The 25,254-nt window shown below is 40.7% G+C and overlaps 1 protein-coding gene across 2 annotated transcripts; it reads right to left on the bottom strand.

Moving 5' to 3' along the window:
• Positions 1-4,671: 4,671 nt before the first annotated feature.
• On the bottom strand, positions 4,672-12,780 carry lyl1 (LYL1 basic helix-loop-helix family member). 2 transcript variants are annotated; one of them, XM_033625071.2, is made up of 4 exons: positions 12,243-12,780; positions 9,467-10,990; positions 7,987-8,084; positions 4,672-7,254 (listed from the first exon to the last, which is right to left on the bottom strand). In XM_033625071.2, exons 2-4 carry the CDS (start codon positions 10,210-10,212, stop codon positions 6,683-6,685), a joined length of 1,416 nt encoding a protein of 471 aa, XP_033480962.1. In that variant the 5' UTR covers positions 10,213-10,990; positions 12,243-12,780; the 3' UTR covers positions 4,672-6,682. The 2 variants fall into 2 exon arrangements, with proteins under 2 accessions (XP_033480962.1, XP_033480963.1); XM_033625072.2 differs by having other exon boundaries at positions 4,672-7,215.
• Between the last annotated feature and the right edge of the window lie 12,474 nt (positions 12,781-25,254).

The raw sequence follows: 25,254 nt of genomic DNA, 5'->3' as shown, positions 1-25,254 counted from the left end.
GTTTTATTGTGAGCTTTTATAGCTTTTTTCTTTCTTTTACTATTTTGATGTTTTAACATTTGAAAAAAACCTCACAACTTGCTAAACCTCTGCATTAAAAAGCTGCATCCTCATTATCAGCACGCTAAAGCTGATAAAGGACCAGAGGCTTCTAGCACGTCAGCTCCTCACATGCACGTGCAGGTTTAGTCTGTACGTGACTGATGGGACAAGAGCTACTGGTATTTTCAATGTGCAAGGGGCTGTAGCAAGAGGGGCACAACGGAGGGGTGGAGACAGGGACATTATCTCTAAGTCCCAGACAGGCCAGCATCACCCTGCTTGGCCTCCTGTATCAAAAGAGGGAGAGATGGTTAACACCCCAGCAGTCCCAACCAAGATTATAAGGTTTCTTTTTCCTGACCTATATCCTGAGTCATTGCAATATTTAATATAAAGTACTGTAGATCTATTAAAGAAAAAAAACCCAGAAAAAAAAAACAAACACATTAGCTTACCCTGTCCTGTGGACAGGCTTAGCAGGTGAGGTCAGGGAAAAGCTGTGATGTTAAAGTTGATTTTTGTAAAGTTCCTAATATTTTCACATTGAGTTCATGACTAAGAAGTTTATGTCTTAAGTTTATTATCTTACCTAAATAAAGCTAAAGTTTGGATTTGGAAATTTTAGAAACAATAAGATATAATGTTAAAGATGCTCATGCAAACAGCTGTTAATAGGCCTTTTTCCACATAAGAGATTTTGACATTTCACTTTAGGAAAACCACAGGTGTATTTAATAAAATTAATGAAGGCTGAGTTCCATTTGGCAGCCTCCGTTTTAGGGTGCTGGTATCGTGCCTGCTGGCTCTCTATCAAACTGCCATAGCTTACTGGGACACTCAAATAGAGCAAAACCGTCACTAAAGCAGCTATAATAAATATTTTTTTAGCTGTTAGCGTATACTTTAGCACTGTAAGGGGACACAACTATGTCATAGGAGGTTTAGTGCTCAGGACCCAAGGAAGAACAGTGTGGATTGTGAAGTTGTTTGGATGAGCGGTTCTTGAGAAAGTTGCAAGCAGCAACCTTGAAGGCCGAGCAATCAGCCCATTCTGAACTGCCACATTTTGAACGGGCACTACACTAAACAACTTAAAAGGCGATGACACTTTTAAATGATGTTTTCACAACTTGTTTCTGATGGCTCCAAGTGGCCGGAAAAAATGCTATTGCAGATTTGTTATTAGTAACACCTTTGCTTTTGCTATTCTGGTAAGTTAAATGTTCATTGTGAAAAAGGCCAATTTACCTTTTAAAAAGTAACATAAAAACTTAAGTTCCTGGAAGAGTCTGAGCCATTAACACACACAGGTTCAGTTCTCATGCACAGGGTATGTGTTTGTGGTGCTAGCTGTGTTGAGCTAATGCCTGTATAGAGTGGTGCAAGAATGAGTCCTAAAACCCAGAAATGATTTAGCATTTTGGCACTCATGGTTTCCTTGTCTTAAAGTCTAGTCAGTTTTTTGAATGGGTTTTTGGTTAGACGTTTGAGACGAGGTCTGTGGTTAACACAAGCTTTGTTCTACAACATAAAATATGTCAGTAAATACCCCACTCATAAACTTTTAAGCTTTTACGTGTCTTAAAAAGACAGTAACTTACAAGTTGCTAAATGAGACTACAGAACGTCATCATGCTGAACATGGCTTTATAGCCTAGCTGTGGTGGTGATGTGAGGTCATGCACCTGTGGTATAACTCATTGATACCCTAATGTTAGCTTTTTATGTCTGGCAATTGTATGTATGCTTCAAAAATTCTAAGAGTGGTGTTCATTTGTGAAGTTTATCTTGCTGAACAATGTGTAAGTATCATAAACATTTGTTTTCCACACACCTTGTTTGATGCAATAATCTGAAATCCAATAGGAAAATCCCATTAGCTTTTTGACAACAGAACCAATGTAATGCTAACTTCCGCGTCAGTCTCCAGAAAAAGTCATCCCTGCAGCACTCTATAGTCACTGCACTGGCTTTTGTTTGTGATGAATAAAGTCTTTTTTTTTTTTTTTTAATTTGGACACACCTTGATAGTCCTTTTCACAGCACACATCTTGTCTTTTCACAGCAGGAAAAGCTCAGATGAAACACATTTAGGTAACGACGGCCCACTTCCATCTAGTACCCCAGTATGCCAGTGAGCCAGTATGCATGATACCAGGACCCTGGAACTGGCTCTTCCTGTACTTTTGCTTCTGTCACAAGTCACAAGGTCTTCTGTGAAAAAGGCTTATACCAGGACACTGGAACCAGCTCACCTAAATGTAAGGCAGTCATGTTTATTTAATCAAATACACCTGTGCTCTTCCTGTAATGACAAGCCAAATGTCTGATGTGAGAATGGTCTATTGATTTATTCTCTCTTGCATCACACCATGCACCCAGGAGGCCTTTTGTAGGTGTCGTGGCATGTTCTCTGAACTTCTTTAAAAATGTGCCACCTTAATAGGGCTCCGCTACTCGTCTCACATGTTAAACAGTCCAAATGAAAACACTGCAGCCGCTGATCTGTTGCCTTCATTTGGCTGCTTTATTCTCACTTTAAACAAAACTAGCAAAGTATTGTCAAGTCGACTGTGAGGTCAAAAACTGTGCCAGTGCCCTGTTCTACACCACGCTTACTACATGTTTACTGAAGAAGTCTGAGACACAGTCCCACCACTTCCTTCTATTGCAGCCGATCGTTATCAGATCAATCACAGTAGATCCAAAGATAATTGCACAGAATATTATTATTTATGTATTATTATGACAACAAAGCATACGTCAAAAGGCAAGCTTTACAGTTTGCAAAGTGTAAGACTATAATTTGCATTAAATGCAAAAAATGAGCATGCTGCAATAACATTAGTCTTTAATTCATAAATTGTTAAATAACTCCCAACAACACAGCAAATCACTGCTGTTGCTGCAAATGTAACTGGTAAAAATTTTAGTATGTGCATTTTCAGAATATTGCAGCAGGCTGCCTCTTTAATCTGTGTGACCCCTGCCTCTGTAATCCTCACTGTGGTTTCACAACAAAGCAAGGGTGGGGTGGGGTGGGGGCTGGCACAGCAGAACGGCTAGCGGCAGCCATAGCAGTGTTGTGAAAGCTGCTCTTCCTGTTGTGCGGTCCTGAAACTGGGTGTATAGGGGTTCCCAGAGCATCCTGGTGGCTCTTTTTTCTGTTTTTCCCCTCTCCCTGTCTCCCATGCAGTGGTTACCACCCCACATGTCCAAACACCCATCAGAGTCACACTCACACACACACACACACACACACACACACACACACACCACCACCCCTCCTCCAGGAAACTCGTTGGCCGTCAATGAGACAGCACTAACTGTTGGCGTTTCCTGGCCACTCGATGGAGCCGAGCATGCAGGCAGAGAGACACCAGCACCGCTACACAGCTGCATCTTACCCCCAAACCTCTCACTTATGCAACCCCCCTCATCAGGCTGAACCCCATCTCTAACCGCATCCCACATCCACCCTGACCTTCCTCACACAACCGCACACCTTCAATTGTTGCTGTTACATAAATCTGTTGCCACTCAATGGCTTACACACACACACACACACACACACACAAACAACATGCACAAACATGCTAAAAACATGCAGTGGTGGAATGTAACTAAGTTTAAGTGCTGTACTTAACTATAATTTTGAGGAACTTGTACTTTACTTGAGTATTTCCATTTTATGCTACTTTATACTCTGACTCTACTGCACTTTGGACGCCAGTATAGAAGTTTTTTCCACTTTATTTATTTGACATTAATTTTCAGATTCAGACTGTTAATACAAAATATGAATCAGCTATGGTGTATCATAATAAATGTAGGTACCCCATAGTTTATAAAGTAATTTGAATAAGCCTCACCTTTATCAACTGCGACATCAGTGATGCACATGAATGCATCGATAATTAAAATCTGGTAATACATTATTCTAAAATGGGTCATTCTGCAGAATCAGTACTATAACATGTTAATATTGTGATGCTTATACTTACAAATGCAAGATTTTGAATGTATGACTTATACTTGTAACAGTATTTTAACACTGTGCCATCGCTAGTTTTACTTAAGTAAAAAGTCTGAGCACTTCTTCTACCACTCCTCTCTAAATCAGCTGCCTGGGAAAACTCCAACGCTTCATGGGACAACAATAAAATCAGCAGTTTATATTTACCTTTAGGGTGTCACATCACTCACTATTTTTATTTTTCATTTTTTGACTGGTGTTGTTTATGGCTCCCTTGACAAAAGTACCATTATTAATCTGTCATTCTGGTGAGCAGCACAAACAAACACCATGGAGTACTGCTTTGACTATTCAGCCCATACTGTATAAAGTGTGGTGATAGGTTGTTGTGTTTTTCTATTAGCATGTGGACATGTGATTTATTTACATGTTATTGTTTAGAATTCACATTTAATTTTTTTAATAACCCAGTAGCATTGCTTTTGTAGCTCCAACATCTGATGGTTATTGTGATCATCTTGTGCTGAGATTTCTGTGTATACTTTGAGGATACACAAATGTTCCTTAAATGTCTGACAAACACGGCAAATCGTTGAGAAATCGTGCTGACAGAGAGCAGTCTTTGTAGCGCAATAAGAGGATGTCAAATAAGGAACAGCAAACTAAAACACACTTTATTTCTGTCTGGTACAAGTGTGTCACAATGTCAGGGTGGGACCATTGGCCCTGCTTCTCTGACAGTAAGAACAGCAGGAACATCAAAAACTGCAACTTCGATTCATGAATGCATTACATGCACTTCTCTGCAGGCACAACAGAGAATATGGCACTCTTAAAGGTGGAGTCTGCAATTCTGGAGACAGATTGCTGGTATTTGAGCCCAACTCCCAAACACATTTACCCCTCCTGTCAGTGCTCCTTCGGAAGCTCTGTGTACCGTCCCTCTCAGTCCCACTGCCTTTCTCTTTATGCAACCATGGCCTTTTCCCTCTCCTGTGCACGAGCACGGCACAATAGTGTCATGTGGCTCAGTCTGACCGAGTCTGTGTTTCCAATTTCAATTGAGCCTGTGTATGAACACAAAATTTTTTTGTCAGTGCACACACAGAGCAGACAGCTAGCTGACCGTGAAGAGATATTTGCTGCATTTAACAAATTTTGTTGGATTAGAATCACAGACTGCACCTTTAAATTACCATAATTGTACTGGGGCAGTGCTGATTATATACATGTACATTTCTGAGGCTGTATTTAGACTGGAACAGAAAATCTGCTTTTTCACCATCTTTGAGAGATGTATCATTTCTATGGACCCACAAAGGGGGAATTTAGGATCCTGAATTTCTTGATTGAGAAAAAATCAGCCTGGTCTCTCAGAAATACTTGAAATGACCACGACCTCTTAATACCCCATTGGTGGCACATGTGCCACCATAATGGTGACCCATGTGTTAAATTTAATTTTAAACAGTGCCAATGGAAAGTCAATAAGAATCCATTGCGTGTTGGACACACAAATTCCCATTACGCAGTGGGTGGTGGTTTATGTTATGACCCCATAGGTAACATGAAGAGCAACAACATCCATGTAGTGAAGTGGTTGGTGTGGTGGGTGGGTCAACCAAATACAGGACTGTCCCTCAGGAGACTGCTGTTTTTGTTATTTTTTAAAACCAAAATTAGCATTGGCTTATGTTAACTTTACGTATTGTGTAAGTAGGATTTATTTTCACTGAAAACACTAACTTTTTGTAAACCTCGCCAAGTTTTTCTTTTATCTGCAACCAGCAGCTCGCTCTGTTGGTTGGATGGTTGGTCAGTCGGTTGATCCACCCTTTCACAGCCACAGGTTTTTCTCTGGGGGGTTGGGGGAGTGGCCCATTGCAAAAAGGTCCCTAACCTCCAAACAAATTCAGATATTTGCCTTAGAATTTGTGGATAGATTGGTTATAATTAGCCAAATGAAAGCTGATTAACTGTTTATGCCGTTTGACAAAAAGGGGCAGATGCATGCGAGGACGGGGTCGCAGCTAGTGCATATTTGCTTGGTTTTCCCTAAACCTACCTGAGTAGTTTTGGTTCCTAGACCTTACAAAACTGCAACAGTTTCACAAGTCAACCACGTATTCAAAACTGTGACCGCTCTAGCACATAATTGTAACACATTTCATGTCACAACTACTTAATATGGTGTTAAGAGGTCGTGGTCATTGCACACATTTCTGTGAGATCAGGTTGGAAAACATTGTTGAATTTTTGTTATTAACACTAAAAAAAGTCAAAACAAACACTCCTCAATTTCCAGGATCATGTTGTGAATCCACATTGTTTGATAGTGAGGTTAGACCTTAATTAGATATAAAACATGTTTGAGTCTGTTCAAAATGTTCTGTGATGTTTCATGCCTCAACTTGCCCCACAGCACAGTTCAGTATTTTCCTAAAACACAGAGCATCAAACTCAAATGTTTGCACATCACTGGAAAAGACATAGAGACAGTTAAAACCGCAAACGTTTCCCAAAAATCTTACTTATTTCACTACTTTGGAGCTGTAGAGAGAATCACACCAGCTCCGTATCTGGCGGCGATTGTGTGTCCTGTCTGTCAGTGTGACATTTAAACTCCCAGTGGCTGCACACCTCTTTGTTTGCTGTCTTTTGGTGTCACCGCTCATCATTTGTTGCTGCCACCATCCTTATCTGACCCTTGACCTTTCCCAGAATGCCATGGGTCACCAAAGAGGTCTTAGCCCCAAAGCTTTCCTCACTGTCCGTGTCACCATAGCAACTGGATGTTGCTGGGGAGTTAGCCAGAGCAATGACTGAGTCAGTTGAGTCTCTGTCTCTGTGGAGCGTCGCAGGGTGGGCTGAGGATGGTGGGGCGGCGTGGGACAGAGGAGGGGTGTTGCACTGAAAAAGAAGGTTCCGTTTATTTCTGTCCAATTCAGCTGCGGTGCTCTCGTCCTCATCCTCAGTCGAGTCCCTGCTCTTGTCCTGTGCCTGGTCATTGAGCAGAGTGACCAAGAAGTTGATGTATTTCACAGCCAGACGGAGGATTTCATTCTTGCTGAGCTTCTTGTCGGGTGGGTGTGTGGGAATGAGTTTCCTCAGCTCAGAGAACGCCCCATTCACGTTCTGCTGCCGCCAGCGCTCGCGGCTGTTGGTGAAGACACGGCGAGCGAGTTTTTGAGGAGGGCCTGTTAGACACATATAATCACTGTCTGAGTGTGTAGGGCCTTAAAGGATATAAAAAGAAAGTTATTTTTACTCTTATTATTGTCAACAAATCCCATTAAAAAGACCAAAACCAACAATGATCTTCGTATTTTTTTAGACTGTTGTACATTATTCCTTTGTGCCATAGAATGCTAGCCTGGAAATCCAGACCCAAATCTAGAAAGATTTAGGCTGACTCGCTGAGCAAATTCAAATTCAAATTGTGCTCTAGCGAGAACTCTGGATTTCCAGGGTAATAGAACGCAGCTGTTGTCCACAATCTATTAAAATAATGCCAGTGGGCCACTGGGACAACTTCATTTATTACGGTATACCTGAGTCAATCCCACGTATACTGCTTTGCTGCTGCAAATACTCACAAGAGCATCAAATGCGTATTAATCCACCACTGAAAAAGTCCCCCGACAAATGCACTTTTTATTTCTATGTGAGTAACATTTGTTAAAAACTACAGTGCCCAGCTTTTTGAGGGAATTATTTAACCTTTTAAGAACAACTGGGCCTGCAGCTGAAAGCCACAGATGCATTGTTGCTGTTGGTTTTTCTCACAAGACTTGCTGACAATAAGGAAAATACAAAATATTGGCAACCTTGAAATATTAACCTTCTCCATTATGTGGGCAGCAATTCCATCCATACAACTGTGTCAAACATGCAAACGTTAACATACTGTAACAATGGCTGTATCAGTATTGATGACTGATTCTTTATTTGGTCACACAGAAACTCACAGTCATTGATCTCCACCTCAAAGTGTGACGAGGGTCTTCTCTTGATGCGGCTGTTGTTGATGACACCATAGTTCCCTCCTGAGGGACCCAGGTAGGAACTGAAGACAGAAACACAGCAAAATGTGTGAAAATGTGACTCTTTTGTAACTGCACTCAGAATCAACTGCAGCTAAATATAACAGCTTACAATGTAAAGTCATTCTCGCATCTCTTTACGTAAAGAAGCCTTGGAGAGTGAGTGGAGAAATCAAGAAGATGGTGGAAGCCATTAGCTGCAGTGTGATTATGCTGGTGGCGTTGATTGAGTGTGCATGCAGAGTTTTAGCCCAGTCTCATTAAGTGTGGTTACTAGCTGATTCTACTTCAGGGGGATGAAATAGATCAATGCTTCCTGCTACAAACAGACCAGAGAGAAGTGAGGAGGGAATCTTATTCCCAGACCTCCATGACAGATGGTGGAACCTTAGATGTCGAAAAAAAATCCTACTTTTTACACAGCTGATGCTTCTTTGTTACAGAAAGAAACTGTGAGGAAAATCCTTTTTGGAGTAGAGAATAGATGAACAGTAGGAGGCCTTTGATAATGTCTGCAAATGAGTGCCTTTCTTCATGAGTGTTTGCTAAGAGTTGCCAACTCTACGGGCCCAAAAAGTGCTTTAAGAGTTGTGTTTTGTTGTCTTTTGGCAGTTCAACGACTAAATTTAGCTGCAATTAAAAGTAGAGGTATAGTTTCAAAAGTGATCACTTCAGGGTTTTGGTACTAAATGCACACAAAAAAACTTCCCTGATGCAACTCATGTTCTGCAAACAAGTGTCCTGATGAGTAAATTTAGCATGAGAAATGTGAGGTTCCTTCAGCGCAGCACACATCCTGCTGTCAATTCTGCTTAACCGTGCAGCGTAGCCACAATTAATCACAATGGGAAGTCGTGAAATCCCAGCAGTTGAGGTTTCATATGAAACAGAAAACTGTTGCCAATGAGACGGCATCATCATCACCAGTAACATATATCGTTAAGAGTTCCACATCTGTTTGCCTTCCTGGCGAAAAGGAGGTCAATGAGCATTAGTATAGTGAGTTATAGTATTTTCCATATTTCAGATTTCCTTGCAGGATTGAATGCATCCTCAAGAATTACTTAACTGCTCATGAACACTTGGATATTAGGTGACACTATCAGAGCTGTCTGTTAATACTGTGGTTCCCAACATTGGGGTTGCAAAAAAAAGAGAAGTTGCCAGATGATTAAATGGAAAAGAAAAAATGTAAAAACAAAATTACATTGAATATTTTCTGACTTTTCACCACCCTTTGCTTTTTTCTAGTGTAATAGAAACCTTTGCTTCTTTAGGCCCCAAAAATTATTAAAATACAACAATTTGAGAAGTGAAAATCAGTCTGTTCAGCACGATGAGGGTCTAAGGAGGTCATAAAGTGAAACTGTTGCTTATTGATGAATCCATTAAAGCCAAATCTCACCTGGTGAAAAAGGGGTGTGCAGACAGGTACTGCTGAGGCAACAGCGGCCCTGGGGATGGAGCTGAAGGGCCCCCAGAAGTTCCAGGGCTCGCCACAGGCAAACCAGCCAGCTGACTGCGGCGAAGGTCCCCGTGTGGCCCGTGTAGGAGGTTGGGGATTGGGTGGAGGGCAGTTAAAGGAGTATTAGGGAGTGGGAGAGGGGGTTTGCTGTGACCAAGACTGATGACTGGAATGTGTGGAGGAAGAGGAGAGGGTGATGAAGATGAAGGGAAGGTTGCAGTGGAGGCTGGAGGTGGTAGAGGACACGGGGAGGTCTTGGCTGGTGCCGGGAGGAGTGGAGGTGGAGAGGAAAGAGTTGGGGACCCGTTGGCAGAGGCAGCACAAGCTGTGGTGCTCTTCGGTCCTCCTCGCTTCTCCTCCACCTCCTCCTCCTCCGTCTCCATGACAATGGGCTCAGGTGCAGCAGCTTTATCTGAGTTGTGACTGGTTAACACTGTCGTCGTGGCAATGGAGGACTGAATCGAGCCAGCAGAGGGGACATCCGTGTGTCCCTTGTGCCCTGTCTTATTAGGTGGATGTGGGCTGCTGATAGCATCCGAGGACGCTAAAGTTTTGTTCTGGAGGGGACTGTGCTGCTCCACAGGGGCACAGGATGGGGAGGAGGCGGAGGAAGAGGAGGAGGAGGAAGGGCGAGGTAGATCTGGGGGTGAGGCAGGTGGACCGTCGGGGTTCAGCTTCTCCATCATAGTGCCAAACTCCTGTTCCTCCTAGCTGCCCAGCGTGTGTGCTGTGGGCGTGTGTCAGTGTGTCTTTATATATGTGTAAGAGTAACTACCATGCTCCTGTACCACCTGCAGCTTGTCCTAAAGGGACCTTTAAACCTCTTCTAACCAAGTGTGTGTGCGTGTGTGTGTGTGTGTGTGTGTGTGTTTCTTCCTTTAAACCCTTTATTTCCTTGTCCTTTGTTCCACTTTCCTGCAGATTATGCAATGCGTTGCTGCTCTACCTCTCTAGAAATGTAGATTTTCCTCTGGCCAACCTGAAATCCATCAGTTTTTCTTATCATGGCCAGGGTCAGTATGTGAATCATCTACCTGTCAGTCCAGACTATATGTGCTTCGCATAAAGCTACAGCTGCCCTCTGATCCCCCCATCATTCCCGCCTCTGCTGGCTGTATCTAGAGTGTGAGTAAACGTGAGCCTGTATTCATTCCCTCCTTTTAACATTACAGAGGGTGCCAGGGAAACAAATGTTTCAGTCCTTGCAGTCTTCAACGGAGGGCTACTTCTGTGGTGTTGTCTCTGGGCGCGACTTGGAGCCGGGGTGGGTGTTGTGGTCTGGGTTTTTCTCACAGTACATCCTGAGCAGCAGATTCTAGGTTTTGAATGAGTCTCCAGTGGCTGCTCTTAATGAGTCTGTCCGTCTAGTTGTCTGTCTACGTGTATTTTGAGGATGTGAGTCAAAATCCTTTTCAGCATTCAAAACGTTCCAGACCCCCGAAGATTGGATTGATATCAAAGAGTCTGTTGAACAAAAGAAAAAGGCACTCAGGATATATATTTGTAATATATTCAGTAAAAGCAATAAGACATGAAAATGTGCTCACAGGTCAAATTCTGCAGATGAGCACCACAAGAGTGTGTACTGATATTTAAGCAGTAGCTGCTGTTGGTTTGTTTCCTCAGTGGAAGCTGGACTACAGTTTAAAATCTGAATTTTATCCATGAAAATGTACAGATTCATCTTATACTGCTGCCTCGATGGGATGTTTAAATGCAGAATATCAACTTAATTCACTGTTACACTCTGCATTTGTTTTTGCTCTACTTTGCAAGAGTGCGTAACACTCATTATTTCTCAGGTTTTGCAATCGCAAAGTGTTCCTGTTTTGTCTTTTCTAGTGGTCATGACTTTATTTTGAACAGTTCCCTCTTTCACAATGGTATGGACAACACTCACAGGTAGTTTCTTGTATCATTTGATTTTGCAGCAGTGTTATATTTACTGGCACATAAATATCTTGATAGGAAAAATCCCTAGAGAGGCTACAGAGAGTTACAGATGTATATTTAGAAGTTTTTAGTGTAAAATACTTTTTTTTTGCTAAAAACATCGTCAGCCTCACACACTAAGATAATTCATTTTGCTGTGGTAGCAGAGAAACAAATCAGTTTGACTACACATATGCTACACATATTTTGTGTAGCATATTTTAATAAAGGATATTTTTACCGCATTTGATTTTTAGTCAAGCCTGTATTCTCTGGCACAATAACCTCAAATAAAATATATTTAAAAACTGTGATAAACCCAGCTATATGTCACCAATATTTCATTAAAATATTCTTTATTTATAATAAATATATATAATTGCACCACATCTATGCCCTTTATTTCTGTCCATTTATATATTCCTTATATTATTGTTTAGGCCAAATGCACATTATATTGTATATTTATTGTAACCAGTAGACTGGTCAGATAAAAAACACATAAAATTCAGCTTTTAACAGAACAATCCGTCACAACAAACCATCTGACATGACTTTATATTAAATTTCTGTCTTTTCTAATTGCTTTAAATTCACCAAATTTGAGTACCAGTTTTCAACAGGAACTATTTCACCATAATTACATGCTGTATGTGACATATGGCACATAGAGACTACAATCAGATCCTTTTTTTGTTTAAAATAATTGCTAGTGGACGTAAGCCGCTCATGTACTACAGACTGCATAAAAAAATAAATAAATTGTATTATATTAAGTACTCACAGATACATTGTGATATCCAGTGTGGCTCGTCTGTCAGTCATGCAAAAGAGTTCAAGTGATCTGCAAACGCACATGTTGTATCTCCTCAGTGTTGAACGCCCTCCTCCTCTTCTTCCTCCTCCTCCTCCTCCTCCTTCAGGTCGCTCACACTCCACTGCAGTCTGTGAGTGTCTGTCTGTCAATCTCTGATGTCAGAACTGTCAGACACCTGTCAAAACACTCCTCATACCCATGTCAATCTCTTTAAAAATCTTTAATCAAAAATAAAAAAATGATTAAAGTCCCAGATGTTCACAAAGAGATGAAGTCAGAATTAGACCATCCAATTTGTTCATCGTTGTGAAGTTGGTCCTTTGAACGAAGGCACACTCAAAACGTGGAGATGTTCTCTGCCTGCCACTCCTGTCCATATGTTACTTTCACCACTCTCTCTTTCACTGTCCCGTCTATCCCTTCCTTCACTCACTCTCTTCGCCAAGAAGACACAATGCTGTAGCTGGTTGCCAGTCGAAGAGCTCTGGTACTGGCAAGTGTGAGGAGGGAGAGAGAGAGAGAGAGAGAGAGAGAGAGAGAGAGGGGAGAGAGAGGGAACCATGTTGCATGAGAGTTTTCCGCTCCCTGCTGGACAAGAGGATGTGCTAGTACAATATGGTGGCTGCTGATAAGAGCCTCAAAAGCTGCCTGTGGCCTGCAGATAAGGAACCTCCACCACCCCTCCTCCCCACCTCCACCACCAATACCAACACACACACACTTTTCACAACACTCACACACACAAGCAGCTTTGCGCCTACATGCGTGTACGCACACACACACACACACACACACACACACACACACCACAGTAGACTGGTCAGTCTGAGACTTTGAAGGGACCTGGACTGTTTCCAAGAAAATATCTGCAAGTGCACTTATATCACAATATAATAAATGGACAATGGTACACACATGCTCATGCTTCTTCATACACAGGCAATGACAAAAGAGGCCGCCGGGGAATCACCTATTATCTATCTTAAAATATCTGCTATTAATGGTCATTTTAGCATCTTGATTATGAACAATGAATCCATTATTATGTCTCTTTGTGGCAGCATTATTATAAAAACACATATTTTCTTTTGTTCTGGATCTGAGACAAATTGATATAATAAAGGAGGTGAGGAGAGATGAAATATGAAGGAGAGAAGAGGAGCAACTGTTTCTCAATAGAGCTGCAGCAATTAGTTGTTTATATGTTCAGTCGATTAAAAGAAAATTAATCTTACTTTGATAATCAGTTAATCGTTTGAGTCATTTTTAAGCCAAAATGTCAAACATTTCCATGTTCTAGCTTCTTAAACGGGAAAATTTGCTGCCTTTTTTTCTCATTTATGACAGTAAGTGGAGAGTCTTGGGGTTTTAGAGTGTTGGTTGGACAAAAGAAACAAAATAAGGACGTGACTTTGGTTTCTGGGAAATTATGATGAACATTTTTCCCGTTTTTTCTAATTTTATAGACTGAACGATTATTCAAATAATCATGAAAATAACTGGCAGATTAGTCGATAATTAAAATACTTGCTAGTTGCAGCCCTATTTCTGAGTAGAGCTTTTCTTTTATTAAAGTTAATTAAATTATGATCTCACTAGGTCCATTTATTAATTATTAGAGCAACACATAATTAGTCTATTTTGATTATTGATCAAGAATTGAAAAAACACCAATCAGTGCTATCAGCTCTCAGCTATAAGGATGTGATCTCACCTGTGATATTAAACTAAATATATTAAATAGTTTTTGAGAGTTGGCTGTTCAAAAAAGCAGTTTCATTCAAAATTATCGTAGCCATTTCCACCTTTTACTAGCCTTATTAAAATATTAAATATTATTATTAAAATAATCAATCAATTTAGAAAATAATCTGCAAACTAATTAATGATGAAAGTAATTATTAGTTGCAGCCCTTACTTCCAGTAAATATACAGTCAGGTCCATAATTATTTGGACAATGATACAGTTGTCATCATTTTGGCTCTGTACACCACCACAATGGGTTTTAAATGAAACAATGAATACCTGCTTAAAGTGCAGACTCTCAGCTTTCAGTTAAGGCTTTTTTTTAAGTCACATCATCAATAAATACAAGAGAACTAGTTCCACTGGCAGCCATACATGGCCATGACATAACAGTACCTCCACCATGCTTCACTGATGAGGTGGTGTGCTTTGGATCATGAGCAGTTCCTTCCCTTCTTCCTTCTCTTGTCTTCCCATCATTCTGGTAGTTGATCTTTGTTTTATCTGTCCATAGTATGCTGTTCCACAACTGTACAGGCTTTTTAGATGGTTTTTGACAAACTCTAATCTGGCCTTCCATTTTTAAGGCTAACCAATGGTTTGCATCTTGTGATAAACCCTCTGTATTTATTCTAGTGAAGTCTTGTCTTGCTTACAAGAGCAGCAGGATGAAAGCTGAAGTGTTTGGGGCACCATTATCTGCTCAGACTCAACCAAATGCTTCAAAACTCATTGGACGATGCTTCACAGTGCAGATGGACATTGACCTGAAGCATATTGCAAAAGCAACCAAAGACATTTTTAAGGCAAAGAAGTGGAATGTTCTGCAACGGCCAAGTCATATCATCTGACCTGAATCCAACTGAGCATGCGTTTCTCTTGCTGAAGCCAAAACTGAGGGCAAAACACCCAAAACACAAGCAGGAAGTGCAGACGGCTACAGTAAAGGGCTGGCAGAGCATCACCAGGGAAGAAACCCAGCATCTGATGATGCCTATGTGTCCAACACTTCAGGCAGTCATTGACTGTAAAGGATTTGCAACCAAGTATTAAAACTGACTGTTTAATTGATGATTATGTTAGTTTGTCCAAATACTTATGAGCCCTTAAAGTTGGGGGACTGTGTGAAGAAATGGTTGTCATTACTACATGGTTCATACTACATTTTTGAAAAAAGCCTTAAATGAAAGCTGAGAGTCTGCACTTTAAGCAGGTATTCATTGTTTCATTTAAAACCCATTGTGGTGGTGTACAGAGCCAAAATGACGACAACTGTATCATTGTCCAAATAATTATGGACCTGACTGTAGATGTGTCACAGTGTTGTTCAAACCCAATAGATCTCTATTTATTGGACAGCAGACAGATTTGGGGCTGGAGATTTTCTGTTATGACATCAGAGCACACCTGTGTCACCGATGACCAACACACCAGTCGTCATCATGGTAACTTTCCTCCCAAGAGCTCCCAAACTTCCTTCCTAAATCTATCTCTCACCCCGTTCTCCTTTGCGCTCACCCATTCCTGTTCATCACAAAGTCTCTCTCTGTCTGTCTCAACCTCAGGGTCAGCACCATTTTTACATTCCCTCAGTCATTTCCTTCTTAGACAGACTGTAACGCAAACATTATAAAGGCTTTACAGTTATGTGACCTTCAAGGTCCTGGGAAAGAAAGAAAGCATTGCTGAGCAACTGCCCAATAAATCTGTCATCACCTTCATCATCATCGTCATTGCTGATTTTTTTCATTGTAGTCATCATCATCATTATAAACAATAACTGCACTGGGGTCTAATCATGCTGAAATAATAATAGTACAATCAGAGTGCAGACAGTGTCATCTATCGGTCTGTCACACTCGTGTGCCTTCGGCAGCTGTGGTTCCAGTTGATCGCGCTCTGTGGGCCAGAATAACGTTGCAGTGGCACTGCTGTGCCTGCAGATGCTGCATGAAATTTGCCTGTAATATATAAAAAGCTACACAGGGGACAGACAGAAATCCTTTGGGCTTAACTTTTCCTGTGCTTTATGCTCCTGTTAAAAGTCACAAAGTTCAATACTGTCACACAATATGGTTTTGGTTCTTTAAAGGTGTTTGTTTTGTGCCTGTTGCTTTTTGCCTTAATTCAAAACAAAACTCTTTTAAATGCCTTTAGCTTTTCATCATTTGTTTATGATTATCTGTGGATATATGTGCTGATAGGAAATCACATGATGAAAAATAAATACTGTACACTGTCGAAGTCCAGACAGAAGCCTTTCATTGTTCTGGGCCAAATATTTGATTTCCAAGTGAAAACTGGTTGGGAGAAAAACACTTAATATGTAAAAAGATTGTACTATCGTTTTATTTCCAGTATTTTTCTGTTTTCATGCATTTATTAGCATTAAATACATGACAATACATATATACATTAAAAACTGTATTTTGAATAGTTTTGATCATTTTTTTTTTTTTTTTTTTTACTTTTTGTGATTGACAGTGGCATAGATAGACTTTAACTTAAATCAAAAATAAAAACAGGTTGGGAGAGAAGCAAAATACAAGTACAAGTATAAAGAGTGGATATTATTAGAATGATAAGTACTGACTGTTTGGACATTATTACAGGCGTCTGTGTCTTTTTCTTGTATATTGGATTCCTGTCAGTTTAGCTGAGTTTAAGCTGAAAAAAGGATACCATGAATGTGCTAAACAAACAAAAACAAATACACTGCAACTATAAACCACACTGATGCAGTTTTAGTTTCAAAAGCCGCTTAATTTCTTTAACTTTGTAAAGATAAAAAAACAAATCAGAGAACATTTTGGTTTCCCCCTCTCTTACTGTAAAAGCCTGCTTTCTCAGATAGTCACAGTTTTCTGGTTTTCAGCTCTCTCAAAAGACCCAGAAGACAAATAGTTGACTTTCTCATATACAGCTCAGTGTGAACACCCAAACTGTAAACGGAGAATAATAATAGAAACAAACGATAACAGACAGCTTCCGCTTTTCCCTTGAGTGAGGAAGAAATCAAGAGAGGATTGTTTTAATCTCAGAGCTGCGTTGTCACGCCTTTCTCCTGGCTACCTCAAAATACCCAGCTCGATAAATTGAGTATCTATGGGAGAGCCATTGTGCATGACTGAAGGGTGTGTGTGTGTGTGTGTGTGTGTGTGTGTGTGTACTTGTATGTATGTGTGAAAGCCAGGGTCAGGCTATTTGTTAAAATACCCTGGAGACGTCAGTTATAATAAGAGTAAATGTAAAGGTGCTCTCTCTCTCTCTCTCTCTCTCTCTCTCTCTCTCTCTCTCTCTCTCTCTCTCTCTCTCTCTCTCTCTTTGTGTGTGTGTGTGTGCGCACCTGCAGAAACAACATTGATCTTCTTGCTGGCCCAGTAAACATGTGTGGGTGAGAAGTGGAAAATGAAAAGCTTGTGGCCTTTTCACGGTAAAGTACCAGCTGCTTAACTGTCGTCCAAGAACCAAAATAAATATGACATTAACTATCTTTAGAGACATACTGTACATACAGTGTGTTTCTTTGATGGGTAGCAGAAGTAAAGCCTGGTTATCAGATTTTAAACTGTAAAATTTTGCAGCAAAATGAATTCATTGCATTGCCTAACTGAGCAGTACAGCAGGCCATGACAGAGCTGAAGAGTCCAAAATAAGGGAAGCTGTTGTAGTTTATTAGCTATGTTGCACCACTGACTCCCCTGTCACAGCAACTGCGCCACAAAAGAGAGACAATTTACAGTTTTAAGACAGGATATGATGGTATTAATCTTTTTGTTGGGCCACAGGGCTAATGGCTTGGGTCAATAGGTAAGGCTAGCCCTGTAGCCACTTACAATATAGGTTTGCAAGCTCATTAGCTTTTTTTCTTTCTTCAATGAGCCTTTATTGAGTACAATGATGTACACGCCCAGGAACAAGATGCCTGCATGTAGAAAAACATGCTTGGGAAAGTTTTTATGTTCATGGATAGCTAGCATGTTATCAGTTAGCTTTCTGGCCACAGTATTTCACCAGTTAGCCTTGAGAGGAAGCCTGTATGTCAACAAGCTTCTACAACCAAACATTTCACAATGACACCCATATAAATTTTGCTGAGCCACTGTCTGAGATGACCACCCCTTTAAAGTGCTTTAAAGTAAGACTATCTAACAAAGGGCATGGTCACACATAAGCAAAATTAATATATATTAATATTATTAATATTCACCTCATATTTGCTGCTATTCAGTCTGAGTGGATTTGCATCTTCCCTTTGTGGTGAAAGGAGAAATTGATTGTTGCTGTGTTCAACTAGCCGATACTGTACGATATTGGCCATGAAACCAGTGCTCACCGGAAACATAATTGAACAACTTATCCATACCCTCATTTTTTCCCGCATGGATTACCGTAACTCTCTATTTACTTGTCTTAACAATGGAGCAGTGAACTGTTTACAGGTAGCCTAGTGCAGAACACGGCAGCATGCTTCTCAAAAATATTCAACATAAGGAACACATCACTCCAGTCCTGGCCGAATAACAATGGCTCCCCATTCAGTGCAAAATTCAGTTTAAGGTTCTACTGGTTACTTCTAAATCCCAACATGGTCTAGCTCTGCTTTACATTTCAGAACTCATAACCCCTTATTCTGCTTTGAAACTCGATATCTATTTATGTGTATGTGTGCATGTATGTATATGTGTACGTGCAGGTATGTGTTTATGTATCTTATCTTACTATCGTACTATATAATGACGAAAACTGTGTCTGTCTGTGTGTTTGTTCCACGTTTTTCTCCTCACTGACCTGGTCAATCCATGTGAAATTTGCCACAGTGGTAGAGGGTCATGGGAGGATATATATGACATCAACTGGCCAAAGGGGGGTGCTATAGCAACCAACTGAAATTGCAAACTTTGAATGGGCATATCTCATGCCCCGTATGTCGTAGAGACATGAAACTTTGTACAGAGATGCCTCTCCTCATGAGGAACAAATTTGCATTTTGAATTTTTTGAAAAACACTTAAAATTGATCTCTTCCTAGGAAGTTTGACCAATCCGCATGAAACTCGGTGAACATAATCTAGGGACCAATATCTAAAGTTCCGTCTTGGCAAAAGTTGGAAAACTTACTAAAACTGAGCTTCTATAAGGCAATGCATATTGTGGAGGGCGTGGCTCATCACATAAAGGTGTATAACATCTCAATGGTTTCACCGATCACCACGCAACTTTGTAGGCATATGACCACACATAATCTGAGGGGACCCCTCCATTATTGACCCCATCAAACAAAATGGGGGCGCTAGAGAGCTAATTTCTTATCTAGGCCGAACTGCATATTGATTTTTACTAAACTTGGTAGATATGTAGAACAGAACGCCTCAAGGTGACTGGAGAAATTTAACTCTAATTGGCAACTGGGTGGTGCTATAACAACAGAAAAATGCTTAAAAATGGCTAAAACGTGACTGATCGCTGTGGCTCCCCCTGTGGCCCGAAAGTTGTTGTTTTTTTTTTAATTTTTGGTATGACTAAGTCATGGTATGGTATGCTGCTGCAGCAAGGGCGAACCGCACCTTTCCCATGTAAACTACCAGTGCGCCCCACTTTTAAGTCAATACAACATATAAACACTTTAACTATCTGCCTTTCAACGTGCTACCTCAACTACTAATGTACAGTTTTAGCCCACTAACTATCCCACTATTGGCAATGGTACCACTGTACTTTCAATAAAGCAATTGTAGGCCTACTATCAAATTCACAAAAACTCTGTCTGAATACATTGCTCTTCTTAATGGGTTCAGCTGACTATTTAATCTGCAATTTCCTATGACCCGTATCACAAACACACACCATGTGAAACTGTACGTGGGCAACTGTGCACTCAGTGGGTATGGACTATATTTTATCTATATTTTATTCACATTTTTTGTGAATGATGTTCTTTTTTTATTAAGAAAACTGGAGAATTATGACACACCAATATTTTTCACCCTCACCAAATACAGTGTGAACTCTCAGTCATAAAAGTGAAATGAACACATGGGGAGGACATACACACACATGCACATGCTCAAGAAAACACACACACACTCCCCAAAGTGGGCTCCATGGCCACGTTTCCTCCACGTCATGTAAACACTATTGTGTGCCGGGCGATAGGGATCACTGGAACCTAATTGTTTGAGGCAATATTCGCAGTGCATTTCATGGAGAAAGTGACAAACAATGCTGTGAGCGCTGGCCGGGACAGGCGCTCTCTGTCCTCCTCTGCCGCGACAGATGTCGACTCTATTTATTTTTCCTGCTTGTCCTGGAAACCGGCCATCCAAGTAAAGAAAATGACAACAAGAACAGTTTGAGTTTATGTGGGAGATTTAGGACAAAACATGAGCATGTGTTTACAGTGCCAGCCTAGAATCTGATCTCACCCACTTACATTAACATAGCAAGAGACCTGATCCCCATCACCAGAACATCAGGTGCATGTTGCAATATTGTTAACACTAAACGCATAATCAAACAGATTTAGTCTTAACTGTTTTGTAAGATTAAAATAGTAGATCGGAGTCTTGTAGGTTGGCTAAATAATTAATTAATAAAAAGATGCCATCTGTTTGAATAAATAAAGAAAAAGTTGAGGAGATTATTTGTGAGTGTAAAAAGCAGCGGAGGAGCTTTACTGCAGCAATATTATCACACTATACACATGATAGATTTGTTTTTTAAAATGTTTGATCAGATATTATAGTAGAGGGTCAGTGTCAGACCTGGTGGAAGAGTACAAAATTTGGACAAAAGCATCGCTTCTAGCCTGAAATGTATCAAATATTTTGAAGAGAAAAAGGACTATTGAGAGACAATCTGTGCACCTATGCATACGTTTAAATGAATAAACTCAAAACTACTTTCTCAATTTCAAAAACTGCCAAAAAGTTGCACCTCAACACACTGCAAAGACTACAGCCAGTGGCTAACTAGCACATGTGTTTTGTGCCTATGTGAGCGGAAATAACTCTGCATTACCAGCAGGCACTAGCGGCCTGTGTTTGCCATTCAAAAGGGAAACTGGAAGACGGACAGGACGGATTCAAGGCGTTAGTTAGCCAGTTCGCACATGAACAACACAACCCGATGCTGATAGAATAAATGATATTTAACTCTTAAGTCGTTTGTTTGCTGATTCAAAATGTTGGAGTAGCCAAAAAACAGCTAACAAGAGCCAAGTATTGCCAATGGTGCAGGACACACCACAAAAACTAGGGGGACAGATGCTCTCCGTCAGCCCGGTGTTGACCAACAGCTGACCGTCAGGCTTGGTGTGTCAGGGCTCTAACATTTCACTCCTTTAACATATTTGGACTCACAGTGGACAGTCTTAAAACATGGTGACTATTACCCACAGTGCAACTCCACACAGGCAATCGGCTAATAACCTCCAGGCGTTAGCCTCAAGCAGAAATGATGAGTGGGCTACTAAGGTCTGTAACTCCATACCAACAGCTTATTTTTATTTTCAGACTTACAGTCTTCACCCTCAGCCGACGTTGACTGAAGTGACATCACTTGAGGTAATTAATCAGCTTTTGCAAAGCTCCCTCTGGAGCCACTAAACCCTTTACACAACTGTTTTAATGTGCAGTAAAACTCTCCAACACCTGTCAGCAGACTTTGATGTGTGAAATCTGTGGAGTTCCCCTGTAAGTTGGGGAAAAGCGATCATTCGTGAGTCAAGTGTATCCACTTCATCTCAAGCAGATCAAACAAATGATGTAGCTCTTCCTCATTACAGCCCCGTAACATCAAGGCCCAAACACTGCAGATATATTTTGTTCAAGTAGACAGCAAGGAGCTTTATTTTTATCTTATCGCTGTATAAAGTTCATGGTGATCCTGATTACTGTAACGGCACCTCATTCGGTGTCAGCCACATGTCGACGGTCACACATCGCTCCGTTCCCAGGATGCACCTGGCCCGGGGCAAGCAGGCGGACGTGGGGGACAGCTGTTTCCTGTGCACACTTCCTGGTTTGGCAGAGCAAAGGGGGGTGGTGGAGGGGCAGTGTTAGTGGTGGGGAGGGTTTACTAGGGGGAGAGGTGTGGGGTGGAGGGGCAGGCGAAGAGGTGGATCAGGCCTTTTCCAAACAGGATGTGTCTGCCATGGCCACAGGTGTGAGAATACCAACGCTCCTCATCCTCATATATACATAGATTTTTTTATGACAAACATCAAAGATGTAGGATGATTGAGGGAAATGGTAAACAAAGTAGAGAGGGATAAGATGAGAAGTATATAGAAGAGAAAGAAAGGAAGGTCGGTTGGACAGGAGGAGGGAGAAAGGGCTCCTTTATTGTCTCAGAATAGACTCACTCAGCTGGGAGGTAGAGCGCGGCTGGTGGGCTAATCAGAGCATAATGGGTTCAATCAATAGTTTCCTTGATTGCACACAAACTGTACATTCAACATCAACAGCTGAACAGAAGCCAGGAAAGCAGCACAGCAGTGTGTTTTCATGAGGTACTTAAACCAGGAGTGTAAAATACCTGTGACAATGTTTAATTACGCAAGTGCACTACCCTTCAGCAGTATAAAACGCACATTACAATGTTTCTCTAGCATAAATATACTGTTCATATATATAGAAACTTCAAAAGTTTGGGAGAAGGCTGAGATGGAAAGAGTCCTTAACCTGCGGGGTTCCCTCGCCTCAGCTCTCAGAACTGAGAACTGAGAAGACCCACTTTTTAAGTTGGCTTTTAATTTGGATTATGTTACTGGTGTCATTGTTAAAATTTTGTGCTATTGTGACCCAGTTGTTTTTTTGTTTGTTTGTTTGTTTTTCTCTCATTTATTGTCATAGCTATTATTTCAATTTTTTTCTCCTATTTAGTGTTTATTTTTCATCTGATCTTGTCTTATGAAGTTTGCAAGTTTGTCCATTTGAGTTGCTGAACATGCAACATGTTAAAACAGTTTAAAGTAATGAGTGCTGTGATATTTGTCACAATTATAAACTGGGAAAGAGTATGATTATCATACTTAAGTAATAACAAAAACAGAGTTAATAATATTTTGTACACGAAAAAAAATCAATCTTGTTTGTTTATGGGTTTTTTTGTCTGCATTTTATAACTTATCATTCAGGATAACAGACAGTAGCTGTTCATTTGAGTGTCCTCAGTGTAGACAGGCAGAACAAGATGAGCAGGGGGAAAGAGGCGGCACACAGTTGAGAGCCAGCCCAGTAACTCTCAATGGGAGGACTGGTTTGACTCATTTGACCCCAAAGCCTCAGTCTGACCTTTGACTCTGAAGCGTCATCACCTGCGCTGGATTACGTGCAGAACTTTATGAGTGCACTGCGGCTTTTAAAACTGCTCACTCGCATCCACTTCCACTTTTGACAACACAAGTACAAATATTTCCAAATGAGATGAGCACTGACAATAGCCTCTATGTGTGTGTGTGTGTGTGTGTGTGTGTGTGAGATTCAGTGTGCATTAGTGCCAAAACTTAGTGTTTCTAATTGCGCATATCTGGATGGCTGAGTCTTTAAGCACACATACATAAAATGTGTGTGTGTGTGTGTGTGTGTGTGTGTGTGTTTGTCTGGCCCTTGGGTCACGATGACACCGCGTGGAACAACAGCATATTATGTCTTCCTCTCTCATATTTCTCATCATCAGCACTGCTGCCATCCAAATTCCACTGGTGTGTTCACAGCGTGGCGGAGGGACTCGGCCCTGTTGTCAACCTCCATCCTGCAATAATAGGAAACACAGCATCACTTTTCCACTTTCTCCCTCACTTTTCACCGCTAATTCAAAATATATGAGTTCCTGTTTGGAGCTCCCTCGCTCGCTCTGGACTTGATTGTTTGTTTTGGATAAAAGCTCCATGCAGTTTGCTTTCTTATCTAAAATGCTTTTGTTGTTCATATTTTGCCGCTGTTTTTCTGTGTATGGCCGGAGGCTGGAACACATTTGTAATGTAGCAACCACCTCTTCTGTTTTTAACATATACTGTATGCACCAATGTACAAAATGCTGCCACGTCCTAGGGAGAAATTATATCTGTCTGCGTAAGTGCCACTGAAATTTGGGCATTACACACAAAAATCTTCATTTATTATGAACACCCATACTGATGACGATGATGACAAGTTCTGCACGTGGCTTTTATAGATTTTTTTTTTTTTTTTCTGGATTTGGTAAAATGGTGATTAAACGGCATTGTTGCAAAAATGTTATATGTTTTTATGAAAATGTTAAAAACATGCGTGTATGGAAGCAAATATTGCAGCCCCCTTAACACAACTCTAATGATGCAATGTTAATTTTATTTCAGTAAACACATATGGCATATATGACCTTTTTTGTTTTAACTACACCAAAGGGGAAAAAAACTCTATTGTTTTGTTGAGTTTCCTTCAGCTCTCCACCACAGGATCTGACCTACAGCTCTAACTTTGAGTTTGAGTTTTAGTCTAATACTTTGATGTAGTACACTGCCCTATTTCTGCACCTAATATCCTTCCGAATTTAAAGTTATATGAAGTAACACATTGCAAAAGCCGACATTTTGCAATCACCAAAATACAGAGCATATGGGCTCAGTGTCCTCAGTGGTGGCTACAGTCCTTTCAACACTGTCTAATCTGTTGGCCATTGAGTGGCTTAACTGGAGCTGTTATGAGTTCAGATTCCTCTTCCTAAACAAGTTATGAGGGTAGAGTAACTTTTGCTCTGTCATTTTCTTCACCATGCCGGTCTGAGAAGTCTAGAGTATCCACTTCTGGACAGCCTGTCACAGGCCTGAAGAGCTACTTCTCTTCTTGACCCTGACCCTGTACAATGGACAGATGTGGTATTCGTGTCAAATAAATAACACAAACACCGGTCGGTATTATTCTATACTGTTCACAGACTGCAGCCTCCAGCATGATCATACATTTGAATCAACACCTTTCTAAAAAAACAATTTAAACAAAAACTTAACATCAACTTTGATGAAGGTAGGATTTATTACAGATACTTTGTCCTGTACTTGTCTGCCACAAGGAATGTCACACTTTGATGTGACCTGTTCACTCTACTTGTTTGTATTGTTGCTAAGTGCTCCTCGGACCTGATCGAGGTAGCTGTGGGGGATTCTGATACTTACATCAGGAATGTTGCATTGACTGACTGTGTGCATTTAAACTATTGTATTTGATGTATCCTTAGTTGGTACAGTTAG

The sequence above is a fragment of the Epinephelus lanceolatus genome, chromosome 3 (genome assembly GCF_041903045.1).
Source record: "Epinephelus lanceolatus isolate andai-2023 chromosome 3, ASM4190304v1, whole genome shotgun sequence".
Classification (NCBI taxonomy): Eukaryota; Metazoa; Chordata; class Actinopteri; order Perciformes; family Serranidae; genus Epinephelus; species Epinephelus lanceolatus.
The sequence above is the reverse complement of the archived record's forward strand: the minus strand, read 5'-3'. Positions and strand labels throughout refer to the sequence as shown.

Coding starts and splice junctions, on each gene's coding strand:
- lyl1 (XM_033625071.2), bottom strand. CDS start 10,212: ATGATGGAGAAGCTGAACCCCGACGGTCCACCTGCCTCACCCCCAGAT. Junction 8,085..9,466: donor GCACACCCCTTTTTCACCAG/GTGAGATTTGGC, acceptor TTCTGTCTTCAG/TTCCTACCTGGGTCCCTCAG. Junction 7,255..7,986: donor TGAGGTGGAGATCAATGACT/GTGAGTTTCTGT, acceptor ATATCCTTTAAG/GCCCTACACACTCAGACAGT.